Genomic DNA, 16442 nt, shown 5'->3' with positions numbered 1-16442 from the left:
TACAACCAATTTTAATTAATGCCTATTGTTTGCAGAACAATTAAACTGTTTTTGTGAGAATACATAGGATTGAAGATACAGTAGGTTCCCGCTTCCATGATCAATTAGCCACATTCATTTAGTGGGGATAATTGAATTTAGCCCATAGTGTCATGCATAGTATATGCAAATCTGCAGCCGAGTAATCCAGTCTGAATAAGGCCCTTGTTTCAGTTTGGCTAGTCACTTGAAAATCAACAGTATGTAGTACAGAACATGTTTAATAAATGGCTACATTTAATGTAGCTTTCACATCACACTTTTAAAACGGTATATTGCCGTTTTTTTGCCTTTTAAAACGTTTAAGGCTGCAGTGTGAAAGTGTCATAGTTGAAATACCATTTAAAGTTAACTGGTATTTCAACACGTTTAAAAAGCAGTGTCCTACCCGTTTTAAAGCCAATTCAGAGCCGTTTTTTGTGCTGTCTGAATGGCACTGAAATGGTATTTAGTAAAAAATAAAGGTTAGAGCACTGTGATAGGCTGTCCCTTGTCTTGTGTCCCTTCCCTGAACCAGGAAATAAGCTGTGGGTAGAAACGTGTTCAGAGGTTAAACGGCTTGACTGGTGATGTGAATGGAACTTAAACGGTATTTTTAAATGGTAATCTGCTGCAATATGAACACTAGACCCGTTTAAAATACCATTTAAAATTACAGTTTTTCAAAACGTTTCAAAATGTTTTATGTGATGTGAAAGCTACATAAGTTAATGAGAGTTGCTCCCAGGTTTTTAAACATAAACAACATTTTGGTCAGTTTATAAAAGGTTAAAAAGTGCCGTTAAGCAGTTCCCTAAATGCAATAACTGTCTATTACATTGTTTTCTAGTTGTTGGCTGTCGTTGGAGAAAGGAGCAATATGGGCTTTTGTGGCACCTGCACTGTTTGTCATTGTGGTAGGTATAACTTAAAGCATTACTGATTTTTTCTTTTCTGTGTGTTTGTTAAGTTTGAAAATGCTAAATAATGGTAGAGCATTTCTTAAATGAATGACATATATTGTATTGGGTACTTGTTTAGTTTCACGGCGGCAGTTGCGTACTTAGCGTAGCGTCCCTTTCAGAATCGGCCTTGTGTTCCTGCGGCCAGCGCGACCAGCGTAGTCAGTCAGAAGTAGCGTAGTGTGTTCCACGCGACCAAGATAGTCAGTCAGAAGTAGCGTAGTGTAGTCAGCGTAGGCAGTATGTAGTCAGCGTAAGCATAGGCGAATCTAGGGGGTGGTCCGGGGGTGCACAGCTGAGGGATGGGGCTTTCCAGCGAGCCCAGCCCCGTGTCTCTAGCCCCCTGGGAACCGGAGATACTGCCAGGCAAAGCTGGAACGTTTTCCCTATAGGATAACATGGGACCCGCTAATTCCGACCCCCACCCAGTTCAACGGCTGCCAGTTCCCCCTTCGGCATCACTGAAGCTCGAGGTTGATCTCAGTCGAACCCAAATCTGATACCAGGCTGGATCCATATGGGTTAATTGGTTCCAGGGATATTGAGGTTAAACCGTTTTTTTCATTTCTTAAATGTAATTTCATAACTGTTTATGTTCTTTGAGGGCAGATTTCTCTGGAACCAAACAGCCCAGTTTAAAGGGACCAAAATCATTCAAAGCCAACTCAAAAGATCTTCAATATGATACTGGTCTCATGTAAATAGGTCAGTTGGTTCCGAAGATATAGCTGGTTGGTTAAAGGGGGGTAGGGAGAGGGGAGTGGTTGTCTCTCCCCCTCACACCAGAAAATGCAGGGACTAGGCTGGTGTATATGGGGTCAGCCTGGGAATGTCCTTGCATGATCCTGGGACCATATTCCTGAGTAAATTCCTGCATTTTCTGTGGTGAAAGGGGTATTATTTTAAACAGCCGTGACCTGCAGTGCTCTGAATACAGCCGGGCAGCCCCCTGCTCTCTGCCCAGCTGTCAATGACTGTCACCCCTGCAACTTCCGCTCCAATTCTTCTCACCGCTTTCACCTCAGCTTGCCCCCCCTTTAATCATGTGGTGCCGGCACCCGGCGTGCTCCCCTGACGTCACGCACAACAACAGCGCGCACAATATTTCAAATGTCCACTCGGCTAGAAGGGACACCAGGAGGAGAGTGGGAGCGTGCTCTGCGCTGCGCTCTGCTCCTCTCCCCATAGAAGCAGCTGCACCGATCTCCATCTCTCCCTGCAGCAGCAGTGAAGGCTCATATAAAAATTTACAGTAAGTGGCACTTTTGGGGGCATTGCTTAAGGGATGCTACAAGTGGCGGTATGTGGGGGCATTATGCATAATGTGTGGCTTAATGTGTAAGGCGCATTAAGGTGTGCTGCATCATGTGTAAGCGGCATTATATGTGCAGCATAATGTGTAAGGGACATTATGTGGGCAGCATCATGTGTAATGGGTACTATGGTGCACGGCATCATGTGTAATGGGTACTATGGTGCGCAGCATCATGTGTAATGGGTACTATGGTGTGCGGCATCATGTGTAATGGGTACTATGGTGCCATCAAGCAAGAACCCCCTAGCAATGAGCACGTAGGTAAGCAGCACTTATGTGGCAAATATGTAATGGTCATTACGGTTTGTTATATAGTATGTAATGGGCATCATGATGTGTGGCACAATGTGTAATGGGCATTATGGTGTGTGGCCTTATGTGTAATTGGCGTTATGGCATGTGGCTTTATGTGTAATGGGTATTACGGAGTTTTCTAAAATGTGTAATGGGCATTACTTTGTATTGTCTAAAGTGTAATACCACACCCTTTTTGTGATTCCACGCCTCCTTCCCATGAGACCAGGCCCCTTTTTTGACACGCGCAAAGGTCCCCCTGCTATTGTGTCTAGATCTGGGACCACCCATTACCATAATTCTAGATTCGCCTATGAGCGTAAGCATCCCTGTCAAAATCGGCGTAGTATTCCCGCTACTAGCGTAGTCATGGTAGTCAGAAGTAACATCCCTGTCAGAAACAGCGTCTTGTTCTCGCGGCATAGTCAGTCAGCTGGTAGATTAAGTGGTACGCAGTTAGCGTAGTCAGTCAGGTGTTCGATTCTGTGAGAGTCAGACCCATTTCAGTTAGGGATACTGAAAAGGTCACTCTTTTCAACCTGCCCCAGACTGAGGAGGAGTCTGTGGCATTTCTGCAGAGCCACAAATTCCTGCCTGACACCCAGACCTGCCCTATGAGGCGCTGCCATATCTGCAGCTGTGGCAAGAAGGTCAGTGTCAGGGCTGTGCAGTGGTTCAGAGGGTGCCATCTGTCACCCTGATCCGGTTCGTGTTCTGTTGGGCAGAGGAGCTGACCAGCATCCCCTTCTGTCAGCAACATCTATCTATCTCACAGGCAACCACTGTCCTCTATAACAACTTAATGTGGGAGGCCTGCACCATCGACCTCCTGTCGCAGTCTCACCGGCTAATTGGCGGCCCAGACACCATCGTGGAAGTCAACGAAAGCCTGTTCTTGAAACGGAAGAGCCACATTGGCCGCATGCTGCCCCAGCAGTGGATCTTCGGGGCATCTCCAGGGAGACCGGAGAGTACTTCGTTACTGCAGTCGAGAGACGTGATGCTAGCCAGCTAGCACAGAGCACGCTCCTACTCCCCTCCTGGTGTCCCCTCTAGCCGAGTGGACATATGAAATATTGTGCGCGCTGTTGTTGTGCGTGACGTCGGGGGAGCATGCCGGGCGCCGGCACCACATGATTAAAGGGGGGATGAGCTGAGGTGAAAGCGGGGAGAAGAATTGGAGCGGAAGCTGCAGGGGTGACAGTCATTGGTAGCTGGGCAGAGAGCAGGGGGCTGCCCGGCTGTATTCAGAGCACTGCAGGTCATGGCTGAAATAATACCCCTTTCATAACAGAAAATGCAGGGATTTACCCGGGAATATGGTCCCAGGATCATGCATTTTCAGGTGTAAGGGGGAGAGACAACCACTCCCCTCTCCCTACCCTCCTTTAACCAACCAGCTATATCTTCGGAACCAACTGACCCATTTACATGAGACCAGTATCATATTGAAGAACTTTTGAGTTGGCCTTGAATGATTTTCGTCCTGTGAAACTGGGCTTTTTGGTTCCAGAGAAATCTGCCCTCAAAGAACATAAACAGTCATGAAATTACATTTAAGAAATGAAAAAAAACGGTTTAACCTCAATATCCCTGGAACCAATTAACCCATATGGATCCACCCTGGTATCAGATTGAAGGCCCAGAGATTTGGGTTCGACTGAGATCAACCTCGAGCTTCAGTGATGCCAAAGGGGGAACTGGCAGCCGTTGAACTGGGTGGGGGTCGGAATTAGCGGGTCCCATGTTATCCTATAGGGAAAATGTTCCAGCTTTGCCTGGCCGTATCTCAGGTTCCCAGGGGGCTAGAGACACGGGGCTGGACTCGTTGGAAAGCCCCATCCCTCAGCTACAAAATGGGCTAATGGGTGGTCCTGTGCACCCCCGGACCACCCCCTAGATTCGCCTATGTGCAGCAAGTCTCGTGACTGCTCTGCTGTGATGCTCTTCGGTCAGTCACTCTCAATCACGCGTGTCATTACGTCACGTCGCGGTTGGGGGCGGTGCTCCTTCCTTTGCAGAGTCCCAGCGGCTACTTAGTTAAATGATGGTGCATCATGTGACTGCAGTGTGCAGTGAGTGCGCACAGTCACAATGTGCCGCCACGGCTGCCAGGCTTATCAACTGTTGGCGGGCAGGCGGCCGCGGGGATGAGTGATTGCTGCTGGGGAGAGTTGCCCGGGCCCTACCCTCGGTACCCCCAGACCCCCCCCCCCTGTCGGCGGCCCTGATTTATTCCGACTACCGGGCCTACAAGACGGAGCAGCTGGAGCAGGCTGGGTACCACAAGGAAATTCCGGGCCTACAAGACGGAGCAGCTGGAGCAGGCTGGGTACCACCACTTCGTGGATCCGGAGACCGGGGTTCACACCCAGAACATTGAGAGGCTGTGGGGTTCCAGCAAGTGGCGTAATAAGCACCAAAGGGGCACTGCGTGCCATCAGCTGGACTCCTACTTGCAGGAGTTCATCTGGAGGAAGACCCTTGGCGCAGAAGACCCCTTCGAGCGCATCCTGCATGCGCTGACCCTGCTCCCCAGGCAGAGAAAGGCGACGCCACAGAGGCAAAGACAACTGCGTCGACATAGCGCTGCGCTATACAAAGCCATCCACCCCACAGCTAACCGCGCTGGGCAGGGGGAAAGCCGCTCAGTGTGTATGCACTGAGCGACTTTCCCCCCAGCGATGACAGCGGTCATCGCTGTCCGTACACGCTGGGCATAATCGCCCAGTGTGTATGGACTTTAATTGTTCTGTGTTACTTAGACAAATAGGGCGGGATGTATTAATATACATCGACACCCCTCGCTGCTATGCTACCTCATATGTACTAACATATGCGGCTAGCATCGGGATGCAGTGACGGAGACCCCCGCGATACCTGTAATGTGGTGTGCGGGGGTCTCCATCACATCCCGGCAGCTGTCAGTATCCCCGGCGTCTCCTCCTCCCCCCTACAGCCGGATGTCCTCCCAGCTGTGACACCTGCTGGGGGAGGAGGAGATCGATGGAGGACGGGAGGGGGGGTCGCGCGGATGGACCATAGGCTTCTATAGGGTATTGCCACCCAGAGGTGGCAATTCCCTGCCCGGCAGAGTAATGGTACATAGGAAAATGCGGTAAAACACCCGCCCATAGCGAGTAATGATATTGCATTCACATTTGCTACAAATAAGTTAATTTTGATCTGCTGTTTACTAATTGAAAAGCTGTGCTTTGATCACTATGGTAACGCTCTCCAGAAAGTCTCCAGAGGCAGGTAATTGGGTAATCCATGGTAACGCACTGATACTCAGATGCTGCTTTCCTTCCACACTAGCTTCTATTATCTGAGTGGGATGACACACTTGTCCTTTACGGTGATAATATAATAAAGTATGTCTTACTGTGGGAAAATGTTTGATTATGCTCCATCTGTCTATAAAAATATTTAACCTATCAGCTCCCACAGGAAACAGAGTGTTAATTAAAACTGCCAATCCTACTTTAACTGTTTAAAGATTTGCAGCAGCTATGTCACAGAGCTAAAAAAAAAAAATATTTGTATTTTTCTGTATTTCATTTCTACTGTATAAAGCACCTGCACACACTAATCACCTACAAGGACCACAAGCCCCTGCTTACCAGGACAAGATTACAATTATTAAAAGTAATGTTGCTCGATTACAGAGCAAGGTCATCAGCTGCTCTTATAGATAATCTTGCTACTGTCAGACGCAGTAGAAGTAAGATAACCTTCCGCCGAGGTGTAGATTTGCAAGTGATTCAGCGATAAAAAGAAGTTTGATTCAGGTTTTAGAAAACAAATCCACTCACACCTGTAACTGTGCACTCATTTTGGAGGTGTGAGTAGTAGGGAAATAATTTGGATGAAAAATGTACAAATGGGGGGTAAATTTATCCCTGTGTGTCTTCTTTTGTTGATCCAAAACTGATATGTGTGTCGTTTAAAAAGCCACTGTTACCGTGATATCTTGACACTAAAGGCCCATAAACACTTGACGATTTTCAGCTAGTGTGTATGGTCCAGCGCTGCCTGACTAGTGATGATGCACGCTCCCGCACCATTGCTAGGAAAGTGGTTCATCTGCTGATTTTACCAGCAGATCTTGCGATGATGGATGGTTTTTCATCCATCATCGCCGTGTGTGTATGCTGCCGGGCTGGACCGCCTCACTGCCTCTCCCTACCCTCCCACCCCCTCGCCTGTCATACTCACCCATCCAGAACTATAGAAACACCTAAAACGAAAATGCAACCGCCTAGAAGGAGTAGCGCACACATAACGAACTTCCGGAAACGGAAGTGAGGTGGAACGCAACCGGAAGTTGCCGCTGGAACGCAAGGCACTTCCGGTAGCGGCGAAAATGGCGGGAAATGCCCGCGAATGCTCATTGGTGGTTAGCTATCTGTATAGGGGTATAAATTACCTCCCACAGCACAGGCACTTTACACAGCCTGAGGAAGGAGAAGCATTCTCCGAAACGCGTTGCTGTTTCAATTGCCAGTGCACCAGCACTTTATCTGCCACTTGGACACTTTCAGAAAGGACGCACTTTGCACTTTTCACTTTGCACTTACCCTCAAGCCTTCTGCGGTGGTGCCGCAGATCTTATTGCTTTAAGAAAAAGCCCACCGCAAACACCATTCAGGGTGAGGTCAAATATTTGCTTTTATTTTCCCAGTGTTATACAAGTGTCCTGGTGTAATATGTTTGTATTTTAATTTATTCTAATAAATTGTTGTTTTTAAATTTAAACAACTCACATTTTATTTATGAATGTGCGCCAAGCTATTCCCTACTTTCTCGTATAAATAATCAGTCTAAGGAGGACGGTATCTCTCCTTTGGGAATATAGCAGGCTGCTAATTCATAATTGATTGCGCATTGAACACAAGTATCATATACAAAAGATACTCACCCAGCTGGTCTGCACCGTGCCGCCCTGCTCATTACCTTATTTCTGGCTAGCGGCGGCTGCTGCATGGCCTGCTCCCGGCTAAACACCTGGCTCGCCCCGCTTTGCTGAGAAATAAAGTAGAAAGAGGTAGAGTACCGACAAATCAGATTCTGGTTGTGTTTGAAAACACTGGGTGGACACCTGCTAATGCAGGCGTGTCTATTATATAATTTGCCGGATAGTGGGCACTGTAAAAGTGGAGAGGACAGGAGGTATAACATTGCGGCAAAAGTCAGTCCAGGCTGACTTTTCTTAGCAAACAGTGGACAAATCTTAGTACATAGGCCCTTATTCAGATCTGATCGCAGTACAAATTTGTTCTTAAAATGGTCAAAACCATGTGCACTGCAGGTGGGGCAGATGTAACATTTGCAGAGAGAGTTAAATTTGGGTGGGGTGTGTTGAAGCTGAAATCTAAATTGCAGTGTAAAAATAATGCAGCGAGTATTTACCCTGCACAGAAACAAAATAACTCACACAAATCTAACTCTCTCTGTACATGTCGGGATTCCGACAGTCATTTCTCCAATGTCGGAATCCTGACTGCACAGTGGGGAGAGCGCAATGAATAGGGTGACCAACTCATCCCTTTAATCCGGGACACATATTAATTACACAGGTTCTGTGGCTGGCTTTCACCTGGTTTTAAACTGCCACACCTCAAGACTCCATTTCACCTGGTTTTAAACTGCCACAGAACCTGTGTAATTAATATGTGTCCCGGATTAAAGGGATGAGGTGGTCACCCTAGCAATGAAGCCCCTTGTGGGCTTGCTACCTATTTTATTCTCCCTCAATGGGGGTCCTGGACCCCCATGAGGGAGCAGTCGGGATTCCGACGTCGGAGTAAAGACTGTCGAAATCCCGACTGTCGGGGAGCCGTCTGGCACCCAACATCACAAAGGTTCAGAAAATGAACGTGTAAACGTGTATGTCATTAAAGCTTGTACTGTAACATCTATATTTATCCACTTTAACATATTCATACATATTTTATTACATTTAGTTCCACTCTTTGTACTGAGATTATTATTTTTTTGATTGCGTATGAGCCCAAAACATTAAGGAGTACTCACAATCAGCCTTATAGTTCCTATTGATACATGGATGTACTACAGCAGTTTAATTATGGCTGCACATTAAATTACATAGAAATACCTTAAATCACTTTCATGACCAAAGAAACCGTTTTCTTACTTAGCAGGGAGGGGACACAGAGTAATTGGATAGAGCAGCAGAGTTTTTGTAGCTTAATGTCTTCAGACTAATTGAAGTTCATTTGCTGTTCATTGTCAGGGGAGAAGTTATTTGCGTGTTTCCAGACCATTAAGTACTGTATTCAATATATGTTAATTACAAATATGTTTTTGTTTGTTGCACAGGTATTCCTTATAATGTGCCATACTACCCTAATAGGGATTTTAGATGTAAGACGTTTCATTTCCGATTATTATAATATTATAGGATGGTAGCATTGAGTCACATCTGCCACAATTGATTTTAATATGAAACAGTCACATCTGTTTCAGTATAGAACTAAATAGTTCCACTGTCCTTTGGGGAATAGGACTGGTAAAGAACTGACATGTTTATCATGGCTGTAACCTCATTAATTAGCTTTATTTTATTGAGCTCAGTATCCATCCAATTAATGTTGCCAGTGTATTTTCTTTCTCTGTGACTGGCTTCATGTTGCTCTTGTCCTTGTGAAATATCAGTCAATGATAAACCCCCCCCAGCTAGAACACAGCACTGCCACAGCTCTTCTGCCCGGGCGTGCTAATGAAACCGTTTAGGAACAGAAAGCCTTAGTCATTTTTAGTTCTATACTTTTTTTTTTTTTTTTAAGTCTCTCATCTCACCGCACGGGAGAATTATCCCCACATAAGAAACATTTTCCAATATTTAAAATGAATACAACACTTAATACAGTTAATTGTATTATTAAAATGAGTAACATTAACTTTCCCAGGCTGCTGAAAATGGTGCTTTTGTATATGTACAAAGGATATGTGTGGTCCATGTTTAGGCGTCCTAGGTAGGATCAGAACAACTTACTGTATACATTCATACAGTTTTGTAGGGACAACCCTGATTTGAGGGGACTGTCCAATCTTTCGGAAGTATTTTTTTGTCATACCAAAGAAGACTGTGCTCAAGGCAGTAGAACAGAGATTTTTGGGGCTTTTTTTGCCAACTATAGGTGTGGATTCATCTACAGTGATGCAGCCACACACCTACGCTGCCGCTAACACATACCAATTCCCATTTGGAGTGTATTCGGCAGGTCATAGATTAAAACATAAAAAAAAGGTTGACATACGTTAGGTAGATATGGTGGAAAGTTTGAAATGGTCTTTTACATTTTTAAATTCTGTATTATGCAAGTGGACATAAAGGGGGAATATAATAGTGTATCGAGGCACTGTGCCCGAAGCATGGCGAGTGAAGTGGTACACATATACGGTCAGTGGCGCAGAGAGGGGAGATACTTACCGGAGCCTGGGTCTGCTCCCCCTCAACCACTGTAGGGAGCTGAGCAGTTAGTGAGAGAGGACAGGCTGCTGCTGCAAAGCCTCTCTCCACAGCTCAGCACATGTTGTTCAGTGCTGTGTGTTGAGTTGGGGAGAGAGGCAGCAACAGCCTGTCCTCTCTCCTTTGTGCAAACCCCCACCCTGCACCCTGCTGCTCGTTACCCCTAAAAACTATGATAGTTTTTCTTCAGAGGGACATGACCACACCCCCTTCTTGTGTTTAAGCCGTCTCCATTTTACCAGCGTCTGGCCTACCTGTCCGCGCCCCTGTATACGGTATCCACTTCGTACCTTTTAGGCAGGTACCAGGGCTCTGACATGGGTTGCTAGTCTCGGGAATAACCCTGGTCTTTTGTAGGGTCACATGATCTGGAACTGTCAACCAAGGTAGACCCTTTCAGACATAATCCGATCCCAGTTGATGTACTGTACTGTTATGGCAAATACTCTGGGATTTTCGCTTGTGTCTGAAAGGGGTATTATTCTGCTTTAGTACTTTGTAAAATGTCATACGAAAAAAATATTTATTTCAAAGAGTTTTCTGTCATTTTTTAATGTGTGTCAGATAAGTGATGATGAGACTTTACAAATGTTTTGTGACCAACAGGATGTGAAGTGCTGGAAATTTATGTTTTACTGTTTTTTCCTCCAGGGTTGTGGCGGAGATAAAAATCACATATTAAGTATATTTTTTCCTTCTAGACAGAAAAAATGGATTATTCTTTTGTACATGTTTCTTTATATATTTCTGGCAGCATTATTTCTTGGTATTCACTGAAATCCAACATACTGTACTGTACTTCTGTTTCACCTCTGGCTCAGAGGCAGCAAAGACAGTAAGTGCTGCTTTGTATCGCCTCACATGTAGTTGGTTTGAAATATTTCTATCTCCATTGGGAAATCCTTTTTAAGGTTATCCTGGCTGCAAATGACATCAAATTACTCAATGTAGAAAACGTCTTTAGCATACTGAGGGTAAGTGGGTGTAATGTCAAATAACAAATGCAGCTTTTATTTCAATAACATCAAATAAAGTAATGTAAAATCTACACCAGTGTTTTCCAAACTCGGCCATCAAAGCTTTCTGACAGTTCAGGTTTTTAGGATATCCATGCTTGTTGATGCATTCAGTGCCGGAAACAGAAATTTTGGGGCCTGGTACACTGATATCATTGGGGCTCCCTTGACTGGGTGCCGGACGGCTCCCCGACAGTCGGGATTATTCCTCTGACGTCGGAATCCCGACTGCTCCCTCGTGGGGGTCCACGACCCCCATAGAGGGAGAATAAAATAGGTGGCGATTGCAGCTCACCACCGTGCCCGCAAGGGGCTTCATTGCGCTCCCCACGCTGTGCAGTCGGGATTCCAACGTCTGACTAATGACTGTCGGAATCCCGACTGTCGGACTACTATACCACACCCCCTTGACTCTACCAAACCTCCTCTCCTAGAGTGCTCACCCATTTGTCCGTAACCTGCATGTGACAAGGGTTGGAGATAAGAGAGAATTTTACAATTAATATAATATATTTCTATATACAAGTAGTGCCTAGCTCTGACCTGCAGTCTAAAGAAACTGAAAAATAATTTAACAAAAGGGGCAAACGCTGGAAGGTATAAACATATACAAAATACCAACTTGCTTAATACTAGGTGGCCCTATCAGGTTCCTAATAATGAATGGGTACTTAAAGAAATATGGTGACACTAGAGCTTCCTAATGTTTTACTAGCCCATTACTGATAGGCCCATTAAATATGAAGAATCATTTATTAAATTGACTTTTAAACGCATTAGTATATTGCAACTACAGTAGTTACCAGAACAACATAATCGTAATGTCAGTGCTGGCATCTATGCGCTCCTGTATGGAGCAACACATGAATCGCTCCATTGGGCACCATCTAGTGGCCACTGGTGTGCACAACACTTGAATTCCTCCCATAGAGGTAAGCAGCAGAGTTGATCTTTTCTTATAAAGGATAACTGACATATATTTCTGAAATTAATGAATTAATGAAAAAATGTCAGTGATTATTCTCTTTTTTCCCCTTTTACCTTGTAACCAGGTCAATATTGGTATCCTTATTGCAGTGACCAGAATAATCTCCAGAATAAGCGCTGACAACTACAAAGTCCACCGAGATGCAAATGCATTCAAGTAAGTGATAATAATTTATAGCAAGTTTTTAAAGTACTGTGCAAGTCAGTGGCATAACTAGATATTTGTAGGCTACATAAAAAACATTTGTAAGGGTCCCTATGTACCACCCAATAGTAGAAATGTATATAAATATATATTACAGTGACAGGTAAGGTGGGCCCCTTTCAGCTGTGTTCCCCATAGCAACTGCTCTCCCTGCTCCCATGGTAGTTACGTCCTTGATACAAATCCTAGACATGCAAGTTTATTTTTACATTCCTTTGAAAAAGAATTTCAAGGAGTTTGAGTAAGCAAAACCTATGTCCAGTGTGCTGACGTGTGTCATATTCTGCTGCTACTAACGATGTCTACAAACCCGAGTCACAACTGTCCCAATTTCCACAGGACTGCATCTATTCAGTGGCCAGCAGCTCTCACTTGCTGGTCATGCCCCCAACAGCGGTGAAAACAGTGGGCATGGCCGTGTGTGAGCACCGTGAGCATAATCCACGCCCCCTGACTGAGAGGCCTCCACCCCTTAATTTCATTGGCGTGCGCTTTTGTTTCCTCACAGATAAATGTTGGGCGGTATGATTTCTAGACTCTTCAGGGAGTCAGGGAATATGTAGTTAATTGAAGGGGATGGAGTGGCCTTTAAAATGATTTCTATATGTCTTTTATCTGACATCTTACCAACATGAGTTTGTCATAATGAATTTACCATTTCACTACCAAGATGCATAATCCATTCTACCTCAAATAACCCTACAAAAGGCTCCAGTTGTGTTTATTTCTTGTGCAAAATCTGAATCAATTTGCCAGGAACATGACATAGTTGTTTTGCTGGAGACTCTTCTGGGGCGGGATGTATTAATATACATCGCCGCCTTTCGCCTGCCAGCCGCCGCGATGCTGCCGCATATGTACTAACATATGCGGCTAGCATCGGGTTGCGGTGACGTAGACCCCCGCGATACCTTTGATGTGGTCTGCGGGGGTCTCAGTCACATCCCGGAGGCTGCCAGTGTCCCCCTGCATCTCCTCCTCCCCCCTGCAGCCAGATGTCCTCCCGGCTGTGACACCTGCTGGGGGAGGAGGAGATCAGGAGGACGGCCAAGCGAAAACGGGGTGGACGGGTAATGGTATATAGGAAAATGCGGTAAAACCCCTGTTTTACCGCATTTTCCCTTTAGTACATCCCGCCTCTGCTCTGGTTGTTAGGTCCCCTCCTCACATCATTATAGACCCATGCCTTATACTTACACTGTAGAAGTTTGTATGGGTTTTGCAGAATGTATGTACACCTCGTATGCAACCCAACCCTGCGCTGATTGTTACTTAGGGCGTCATTCTGGTTCTTTCGCTCCCCCGCAAGTTCGTACATGCGCATAATTATGTATGTGCATGTGCAGGGTCTCTGGGCGAACGGACTCGGCAGCTTGCATAGTTGCCGATCCGTTCACACGGACCGATGCGGGCTGGGGATGGCAGAGTCGGGTGTCGTCCATGGGAATGCTGGATGTTCCCATGGGCTTGCGGGCAGGAGGAGGTGTGCTGGGGGCAAGAAGCTGACATCAGCCATCTGCCCTGTCTTCGGCCAGAAACCTGCAAATATAAGTCAGTCTCCACTGACTTATATTTGCATGCCATGGAGAAATCATTCGATGGTTGGCGAGTGGGCACATACGAGGGGATGATTCGGTGAATCTGCATCAGTGCCATGTGGCGCACTTTGTGTACATTGTCATGTGGGTTTTGTTACACTTGCTATGTTTTTACAGTAGCTGCTTACATGTAATAAGAAACCGTAATGCTGTGAGATCATGGATATAGCTAGGGAAGATATTGTATGCTTTTCCCCCTTCAGTAAATCTTTTTGCAATCAAATTTAATTTAGTATTTATTTGGTTTATTATATCCGTTGTAATGGAAAACATGCAGACTTTCTCCCTGTGTTTTGTTTTTTTGCAATCTAGGAAAGATTTGTGAAAAGCGACCATATAATTGAATCCATAGATGTAGCCTCTGAGCCCAATCACTTGACCTTTACCTACCTGATTTATCAAGAATCGTCTCATTCAGCCATACTGCAGCTTTATTTGGTTTGTTGAATGAAACCAAATAACTGCTGACACCGACACAATGGCGCAGCATACAATAAAGAAGCAGGAGAAGCAGTGATATAGCTTACTAAATGTACAGTCCACTTACAGTACGTGGGTCACCGTCTAATAATGATGCAAAGCGTAAGTTCATTTCTTTTTATCCGGGATAATGTAGTTTCCATACAAAGGAATTACAAAGTGTAAATCCCATTGCCTTCCTGGATTTGAGTATAATAAAGCTTACATTCATACCATTATGTAGAAAGAAGTGAACTTTCCGTGCATCATCCTACTAATTCATTTCAGTTATTGCTCCCAGGAGTGTTCAATTAATCATTTGCACAAATGTTCTATTTTGTATGAAAATGAAATGTAACAGCTTTGGTGTTATTTCTGCATGCTATACAGTATACTTGGAAGAGCTCAATGAAATGTAGCAGTATCAGCCGTTGTCTGGCCAGAGTTAGAAAGTGCATTTGTACATACAGCACAGTAGAAAATTCTTAATATCTATTCATTTCCAATATTAAATGATGACCAAATTCTAAATGTATCTTTTTTTTACTTTAGTAAAGCAATTGTTTTTGTTTTGTGTTTTTGTAATGATACAGTAGCTCTCTCTTGCCCACCACGCTGAATTTTTGTATATAGGCACCTGAGATGGCCTTTTCCAGTCCACTTTATAAATTAAGCTGGGTACACACTGGGCTTTATTCTGGTTCCTTCGCACAGACCAGAATATTCGCAGTGGCTCAGATAGTGGGCGTATGGCCATGCGCAGGGTCATTTCTGTGCATGTGCATACGCCAGGTGCGTGCAGCACGCATGCACCCAAGTGTGCCGGCGGGGGGGCATAGGGCCGCGGCCCGGGCCATTTGCATATGGGAACGCCCAGCGTTTTATGGACGTTCCCATGAGAACACTTGGCATCTTCATGCAAATGCCCGGATGACACAGGTGCGGGGGGTAGCCAGCTGACTTCACCAGATGTCAGCTGCCCACCCAGTGAGTAAGTGAGTCACTTTTATATGTGTGCATCCTCGCCATCATTTAATGGTGATGTGGGTGGTTCAAACTAGGTTGCAAATGGATGTTACTGTGTAACATCCATTCGCAGGCCCTGCCAGGGAATCACCCTTGCGAATGGGTGGCGGCCAGGCCACCATTCGTAAGGCGGAGTTTGGTGGACTCGCAAGGCTGCGAACCCACTATTTTATTATTGGGCCGATCTGTAGATAACTGTCAAACAATCTTGCAATGTGCAGCTTGGGAGGTCAGGATCTGATGTTGCAGCTCTACGCATGTGCGGATTTGTGCATGTGCAGGGCCGTTGTACATATGGGTAGGGGAGGGAGGAGGGTGTCTGGAGGGTAACGCCCAGCTTTTTATGGGCATCACCATGAAAACGCTGGGCATTCCCCTGGGAACGCAGGTGGGCCCATGACTGCAGAGCCATCTCAACATCCCCAAAGCTGTTTCCAGGGATGAATTGGCCAAAGACCATACAGGGAAGATTCCCGGCAGGCCGACACACCTGTGAGGCCACCTGACTTTTATTTTTTAATATGGGGCCCTGCCCATTGTAGTGGTCCTGTTGCTCCTCCTGTCTACCACACATACAGCCTTTGTGGTCCCATCTACAGTATATCAATTTTGACATCTGCTAAAGGCACAGGAGTGGGTGCTACCTGGGAGTGCATTAATGCCTGGAGTGTTTCTGGGCTCCAATGGGGAGGGGTGGGGATATTTGTGATATTCAGCTGATTATGGTAATGAGTTTCTTGTCTGTTTGATTGAGAGATATTTGAAATGTGGAGGTTTGTGCGCCTCATTCGCAGCAATGGAATGAACGGCCCACTGAGACGTATCGCTCCCGCAGGCTGGATAATTCCATTTGTATGCAGAACAGTGTATCTTTATTTATCAGGACATCTTGCTGCAGTACACAGAATAGCAGCTGTGGGGATTTTCAGACATATACAGTATATGTGCATAACTCCCAGGTAGAATGCAGGACAGTCCCAAAAAATGAGGCTGTTCCGCAAAAATTGGGACAGTTGGGAGGTATGTACAGTATATGTGAGTCTAGTGATCAGCAAGACTGTAAGCTT

At 45.4% G+C, this 16442-nt stretch overlaps 1 protein-coding gene across 4 annotated transcripts in view; it reads left to right on the top strand.

The window, feature by feature from the left end:
• ADGRD1 (adhesion G protein-coupled receptor D1) overlaps window positions 1-16442 on the top strand; it is a 417296-nt gene that overhangs the window by 355114 nt on the left and 45740 nt on the right. For 3 of the 4 annotated variants that reach the window (XM_083150233.1, XM_083150230.1, XM_083150227.1), the window contains 2 exons: window positions 869-935; window positions 12153-12244. In XM_083150233.1, the coding sequence (XP_083006359.1) occupies window positions 869-935; window positions 12153-12244 (159 nt within the window). Of the gene's footprint in view, window positions 1-868; window positions 936-12152; window positions 12245-14202; window positions 14495-16442 lie in introns of those variants that run through there. The other variant, XM_083150241.1, reaches the window with a different exon arrangement.

Source organism: Crinia signifera, chromosome 1, assembly GCF_055691185.1.
Source record: "Crinia signifera chromosome 1, ASM5569118v1, whole genome shotgun sequence".
NCBI lineage: Eukaryota > Metazoa > Chordata > Amphibia > Anura > Myobatrachidae > Crinia > Crinia signifera.
The sequence above is the reverse complement of the archived record's forward strand: the minus strand, read 5'-3'. Positions and strand labels throughout refer to the sequence as shown.